General features: G+C 61.2%; 1 protein-coding gene across 1 annotated transcript; it reads right to left on the bottom strand.

The window, feature by feature from the left end:
• Positions 1 to 504: 504 nt before the first annotated feature.
• ACA1_019760 (major vault protein) lies at positions 505 to 741 on the bottom strand (the record flags this gene model as incomplete). The annotated part of the gene is made up of 1 exon (XM_004336928.1): positions 505 to 741. The coding sequence occupies one exon, from the start codon at positions 739 to 741 to the stop codon at positions 505 to 507; it is 237 nt and encodes a 78-aa protein (XP_004336976.1).
• Between the last annotated feature and the right edge of the window lie 16 nt (positions 742 to 757).

The raw sequence follows: 757 nt of genomic DNA, 5'->3' as shown, positions 1-757 counted from the left end.
AAGGATCAAAACGCCAGTACTTGCGTTGGGGGCAGTATCCTCTTCCGCTCGACCAGAAGCAGCCAAGCAGATTGAGCGAGCTCGTCGGCTGCTCCGGAGGGCGATCTTTGGAGTCAGACGCTCGCCTCGCTGCCCCCGCCACTGAGCGCGTGTGTCGTTCACCACTGCGTGTCTTACTTTTATGTTCGTGTGCCAACCCCATAGCCGCAGATCAGCAGCAAGTTAGAGGAGCAGCTGCGACTCTGGGAGGGCATGCGGTGCAGCCTCGACGGCGACACACCAGCGCACGCCATGCTCCGGTGGTGAGAGAAGGTGCGTGCGTGTGCGATGCGTGTGCGTGTGCGTGTGCGGTAGGGAAAAAGTGAACAAGAAGAAGAGGGGACGCGTGTTTGGGTTTTGATGATGTTTTATGGTGGGGGAGCAAGAGTTGAGTTTTACAGTCAGGCACAGGGGAGTCCCCGCAGACCTCCCCTGTGGGTGGCCAGTGCCAGAACCAGGAGGGGCTTACTGGTGCTGGGCGATGAGGCCAGAGGCGGTGTTGAAGAGGTTGATGGGCGACGAGCCGTCGGTGATCATGAGGCTCTTGAGGCCCAGGCCCTGGAGCAGCTTGGCCTGCATCTCGGGACCGGCCTGGGCGATCGAGGCGATGGTGTCGGCACCGATGGCGTCGACGATCTCCGAGAACTTCTTGGACTCGATGGCAGCCAGCTCTCTGGCCTTGTTGACCTCGAGCTCGGCCATGGCCTTGCGGTGGTCG

Source organism: Acanthamoeba castellanii, assembly GCF_000313135.1.
Source record: "Acanthamoeba castellanii str. Neff unplaced genomic scaffold scf7180000084011, whole genome shotgun sequence".
Taxonomy (NCBI): domain Eukaryota; phylum Discosea; order Longamoebia; family Acanthamoebidae; genus Acanthamoeba; species Acanthamoeba castellanii.
Note: the sequence above shows the minus strand (reverse complement) of the source record. Positions and strands in the feature narration are given on the sequence as shown.